The sequence below is a fragment of the Acyrthosiphon pisum genome, chromosome A2 (genome assembly GCF_005508785.2).
Source record: "Acyrthosiphon pisum isolate AL4f chromosome A2, pea_aphid_22Mar2018_4r6ur, whole genome shotgun sequence".
Lineage (NCBI taxonomy): Eukaryota > Metazoa > Arthropoda > Insecta > Hemiptera > Aphididae > Acyrthosiphon > Acyrthosiphon pisum.
Genome location: NC_042495.1, coordinates 23,937,339 through 23,944,073, shown reverse-complemented (window position 1 = coordinate 23,944,073; position 6,735 = coordinate 23,937,339). Strand labels below are relative to the sequence as shown.

General features: G+C 32.5%; 1 protein-coding gene across 1 annotated transcript; it reads left to right on the top strand.

Moving 5' to 3' along the window:
- Nucleotides 1-3,032: 3,032 nt before the first annotated feature.
- Nucleotides 3,033-4,807, top strand: LOC100167261 (UDP-glucuronosyltransferase 2B15; the record flags this gene model as incomplete). Its single annotated transcript, XM_029490170.1, is given in 2 exon segments — nt 3,033-3,237; nt 3,945-4,807. A coding segment is annotated over 1 exon segment (817 nt), but the record flags the coding sequence as incomplete, so codon positions are not given.
- Between the last annotated feature and the right edge of the window lie 1,928 nt (nt 4,808-6,735).

Here is a 6,735-nt window from a genome sequence, read left to right as displayed (position 1 = left end):
ACAAAAATGTCCTTAAAAAATGAAATAAAATAATAAAATGTAGGTATAATAATATTCACTACAACACGACAACGACAATTTATTAATGTAATCGGTGAGATAAAATCGGATAGGTACAAACTTAGTCCGTGGTAATTTCCAAGTTTTAAGTTATCGGCATAATGCTTGACAAGAAATAATAAGCAGTGAACTAGTGTGAAATCAGTAAAAATGACTAAAAATGTGGGAAAATGGTCTAAAAATGTCAAAAAATGACTTAAAAAATAATTAATACAAAAAAAAGGCAAAAAAATGCAAAATAAAATATAATTATTCAGATACGCATGATAATGAAACACATTTTTGGCCAGGAGAGCATTGTCTAAAAAGTTCTAAAAATAAATGCAAAATGCATCAACTTCCGAGCCCTAGTAATGAGTGTTTTATATTGAAAAGGTATGACGTATCTAGGCACATATTATACTTTAAATTATTGTAACGTACCAAAAACACTGCATAAACATTACATAGTTAATTTAGTAGTAACTACGTTTAAAAATATGAATCGCAATGTAAAACAGATTGATTTAATGTGATTTAAAAATATGTCGTGAACATCATTATCATCAACGTGAACTATGAGCTAATTATCTATTTCAGTACATAAATCTAATTCGTAAAATATGATTATGTTGTTATAATAATCGGTTGCTAAAAATAATTGAGATACCTACCTATACCTAGTTCGACGTTCTACTAATATTAACCACACCAAAACTGACATGTTTTCCGTATAGGTACCAATCATATTATATAATTAAATGATCCAAAATATTAATCTTACATTTAAGGAAAATATTATTATGTAGAAAATAAAAATGAATAATTTGTCAAACTTATATTTATTCAAAAGAAAATTCCATGAGTTATTTTGCTTTGATATTATGACACCCTTAAAGCCGTTTATTTTTCGTAATTTATAAATACTATCATATCAATAATGCGTCAGATACTGGGGATTATAAAAAAAAACACGAAAACCATGAATTGAGTGCGTAAAACTTTACCTAGCATGACCGAACAGTATATAGTTGTGTTATCTTAATAAACTATAAAGTGATTAATGCTCAGTAATATAAGTAACTGTTTATTTATTCTCAATTTTAATTTTAATTTAACGGCGAAGAGTTAACACAACTCGGGATTAAACTTTTAGATTCTGACCGGAGTAGTATACATCATTAATAATTACAATATAATATATATTGTACATATATAATATATATATACTGTCTCCGCCGCGACAATACGGCAAAGATAAGCACCAATAATGCCACCGACCGGCGACCAGTTCACACTCGCACTCGCACACCACACGTAAATTATTTGCATTGTATTATATCGTTTTATATTTCTTATATTTTGTGTCAGCTGTGAATTATACAGGATGTATCTCGTGTCATTGTACGTGGTGTTTTTAACGATTATGGATCGATGACATAGAATTTCGTTGAAACGAAAAAAGACGTGTTTCTTTAATTTTCAGGCAATTTTTTTATAACAATTTCAAAATTTTAACCAATAGCAAAATCAACTTTATTTTTTCAAATGGTAACTACTATATTTTTTAATAGATTCCGATAAAGCTTTTTTTTCTGACAATTTATAGGCAAATCGTCAATTTTGGTTCGCTAGTTTATTAACTATGGTCCTCTAAAGTTTAGTAAAATATGCATTAATATACTTTTAATTAAAATAATTAGTATAGCTGGTTTAATTTGCAAGAGCTAAATAATTTTTTTTTATAACTAACTTTTAAAAAGTTCTTTGAAAACAAAGAAATTTGAACCATAAGTTCCACAGTAAGTATTTGGGTATTGCATGCAAAGTATGTATTTAGCAGTTGAAATTCTTTAAGAATTATATAATAATCGTGATTAAAAATAAACTATGTGCAAGATATTTAGATAAGTAGTCAATATCAATATAGGTTTGTACCTAACTTAGGCATACTTTTAATCTGAGTTAATAAAAGATTTCCATTATTATTACAACAAGAATCAAATACCATTAGGTAGGTATTACCTTAGCCACCTAATAAAGAATCCGAATTAATGCTATTGTAAGAAAAGTATGATTGGAATATTTATGATAAGAAAAGTACGCAATAAAATGTAAATGCCCAAAACTAAAAAATATGAAGGGTTATAAATGTTCTCTCCTAAATTCTTACTTTTCATGCGATACCTACCAATATAGGGAACCTATATGTGGTTCAAATTTTAAGTTTATCCCACTACGAGAAGAACATCACAAAACATTGCACTTTTCATCACACAATTTTTTTTAACACCCATACATACCTAATACGTTTATATCAACAATCGAATATCATTTGCCAATTTACTATTATTACTTTAGCTACCTAATAAAGAATCCAAATTTATGATAATGTAAGAAAAGTAATCGAGATGTAATTAATTACGATTAAACATATTAAAATAATAATACCGATATTGATGATTGCACCTATGTTAAAATAAAAATAATGAACTATGTTTGCCAACATGTTTGCCAACATGTTTGTTTATGTTTTTTTTTTTTTTTTTTGAGAGTGTCATTAGATTATCGAGTATAAAAAAATAGTCATAAGAAAAAGTTATTTAGCTCTTGTAAATTAAACTTATACCAATTGTTTCAATTAAAAGTATATTAATGCATATTTTACTAAACTAGCGAACCAAAATGGATGATTTGACCATCAAAATTCTCAGAAAAAAAAGTTTTATCGGAATCTATTAAAAAATAGAGTTGTTACAATTTGAAAAAATAAAGTTGATTTTTCTATTTGTACACCTGCAGCGTGTTTAAAAATGTTGAAATTGTTATAAAAAAATTGCCTGTTAAAAACAAAGAACACGTATTTTTTTCGTTTCAACGAAATTCTACATCGTGGATCCACAATCGTTAAAAAAAACACAGCGTACAATGACATAAAGTACATCCTGTATAAAGATAATATTATGTAGATTACGTACAACCGTAATAATTAAGCACTATCGGTCGCCGCCGTCACTGAAACGCGAACATTTAACACAGCCCGCCCAATTGTCAGTTCAACGGCCAACGCTATTCTTTTTTAGTATCGTAAAACGGCGTTTTAGTGTGTTAACTTAGGTGTTATTCTTGTGTGTCAATCGTCAAATTATTATACAGGCACAGGTTGTAGCGGCCGGCCAGCTGTTCATCGGCAAAGTTGTAAGTGTTGCACACATTATTTTTATTATTATTTTTCCTATTCTGTTGGATCGTTCAATATTATAATTTATTAATTTGTGTTGCCGTAGTATTATTATAATATATTATATTGTCTGTTATAAAAATATAGATTAAAACAGGAACTCAATACCTAAGCTCTATTCTTATTAGTCATTCGAGTTACCTAATATTATTATCATTAGTTTCTAAGCACACACACACACCTTACACATCATTACACCACATGGCTCGCTAGTAGGTACTTGCGTGGCGAACCCGACCAATAATTCTAGTCGAGCTATAAGTTATAACACCATTACACACAAGTTACAAAGGTCGGTCGTGGTTGTTACGAGGTGCTCGTAGCGTGACAGATTTAAGTTAACATTTCGTTAAAATGTTTTATAAATGTCTGCAGTGTTTAAAACATTAATATTTATCAAATTGTATTTAAATTTTAAAGATAATTTTCGTTCAGATAATTAAACTCATCTGTTAAAGTTCTATGAGTATTTTATTCGTACAGTTAATCAAATAAATAAGATATGAATCAGGTGTACTAAATTATACGAGAACGCGCAAACTATTAAAAAAAAAAAAAATAGTGCATAAAGTAGAATACTTCAATAAGACCTAATATAAGTATTAACTAATAACTTACAAAACTGCATAGTGGATTTTAAAACCCCATATTACACTCGTTACAGCGTAACACGCGGTACATAAGACCGGGCGTCACGGATAAAGACCACGATGGCTTCGCGTTTCGGCGCCCTTTTGATCACTTTTAGCGTGTTCCAAGCGCTGTTATCGCCGCAGCCGATGGCGGGTGCCGCGAATATCTTGGCGGTACAAACGATCGCGGCCAAGAGCCACTGGAACGTGATGCAGGCTGTGTTGCGTTCGCTGACTGACCGCGGCCACTCCGTGACCGCGTTCACGCCGTTTGCGGACGGTGACAGGGACGGTTACACGGAGGTGGACATTTCCGGTTACCTGGAGGCCAAGGTCGGCTTGAACGTGTCGCGGTATACCGGGTCCACGCGCTCGTTCATCGCGTACCTGATGAACGCCCTGCGAGTCAACTGTGGAACAATATTCGAACACCAGCGAATGCAAGACATTTTGGAAGGCCGGTCGCCACCATTCGACGCGGTGATCGCCGAGGGTTTCTGGTCGGATTGCGTGTCGTACGCGGCTACCGTTCTCCGCGTTCCCGCCATATATGTCGTCCCTTCGCCGATTGTCACGCACGTGGAGCGTTCGTTCTTCGGTCACGTCCCCAACCCCGCGGCCGTCTCCAATTTGCTGTCGCCAAGCGGCGTGCCAAAAACGTTCGGTCAACGTTTCACCAATACGCTGCGTACGGTTTCCGGTTCGTGGCTGGTTTGGGACAACGAACGGAGGCTCCGGCAATCCGACCCGCGACCGTTTGACGCTATGGACCTGGTCAGACCGTCGTTGACTTTCACCAACACGCACTTCATCACCGAACCTTCTAGGCCACTGACACCGGACATCGTACAAATCGGCGGCATACATCTAACTCCACCAGGACCGGTACCAAAGGTAACCAATATACTATATTATATTATAATTAGTAAAATTAGGGATTTGTGGCTGACAGTTTTTAAAGATTTAAAAATAGGCAATTTTGAAATAGCATGCACGCGGGCATTGTAAATATGTGTGTAAATGCATAGTAAGTGAACATCAGTGTGTGTGTGTGTGAACGCTCCCGCATGCGCATGAACAATAGTCTTCTACTCGGCATTGTGCGAGTTCACGGTAAACAATTTATGATCATTTGTATGTAGTTATCAGTGGCGCCGAACTAATTTTTTTTAGGTGAGGCGATGAACATTAATTTATAGCCACCCACCTATCTCTACATGGTATGAGACCTAAGCCGTGGGGGGCAGAGCCCCCCACACCCCCTAGTCACTACCGACTTTCAACTACAAAATATTATTTTCACTAAAAAATTATATTATTTATTGAATTTTTGCATTATTTAATATTCTAATATATAGTAAAGTACTATAATTTTTGATTAGCATAGAAATTAATTGTATGATCATCAGAAAAGGATATTGACAAAGAAACTGATTTATATTTTATATTTTTACTTAGATCACATTATGCAGACACGGAGTACTAATAGAACCATTTACATAAATTACTATTAATAACATAAATAACATAATAACTAACTATTTACATAAATATTACAATATGTTCATTTCTTACTGCATTCTGTTACTCATTTAATTAACATAATATTTTTAACTACTAGTTATGTACTTTTACGGGTTACGACCTATTATAATGAGTGGCGCGACTAGAAGGGTGCAAGGGAGCAATCGGTAAAAAAGACCAAGGAAAAAAAGAACACGAAAAAAAAGAACAATTTTTAAAAATATATAATTTGATTATCACAAAAAAAAAATTATTGATTATCAAATTATTATTATTTAACAAAATTAAATATTAATCATATCGAATTGTGTGTGCTACATCAGTTAAGAAATTTTCAATATCCCTTTTACCGTTTTTACAAAATTCACATAATGTTACAAGTCTAATTTGCATTTTTTTATAAAAAGTATGTTTTTTTTTTGTTCATTATCCACCTATAACATCTTAAGCCAATTTTGCTTCATCGGATCAAACTTCCAGACGTATTTTTGTACAGTGGGATGGTTATTTGAAAATTATAAAAAAAATATTAAAAAATAAGGCATGAGTAAATAAATAATTGATTTTGTTGGTATGATTTTTTGGCATAATTCTGGTTTAGCAACCTATACATTTTTTTTTGTACCTACGAAAAAAAAAAGCCCTGACAAACTTTGTTTTGAAGTTATTGATAAAAAACTTCGATTACTACATTTTTTTCGTTGCGCGCATTTAAAAAAAAAAGTTTAGAATTGAATATTATTATTTTTTTTTTCAAAATGTGTGGTTTTTAACGCTGATTTCAAAATTGTTTGAATTTTTTAGTGGAACCATTATTTTGGAAGTTTAAGCCATCCAAAGTTTGCTATTTTACATTTATGTGCGCAACACTGTACGTTTGTACTGCGTGGAGGAACCTTATTTTTCGATTTTTTTGTCCGAGTGCAGGGCACTGAGCGAGTGGCAACGCTAGCAGATTATGTGCTTTTTAACATCTTTGTTTAATTCCGAGACCGGCTCAAGGTGGTTTTACATACGATTAGCAAATCGGGGGATATTTTCGATCTTTCGTCCGAGCAATATTCAATTCTAAGTATATTTTTATTTTAAAATGCACGTTATATACGGAAAAAAATTTAGTTTATGAAGTTTTTCATCAATAACTTCAAAACGAAGTTTTCCAGGCTTTTTTTTACATTCTTACAAACCACCCTAAAACAAACATTAAAAAAAAAAAATTTTAAAATCGAAAAGATGCTAAAACTAAATCGTTCCGATTTTCTTATATTTTTAAGTGGACATATATGGGGGTGTGGGGGC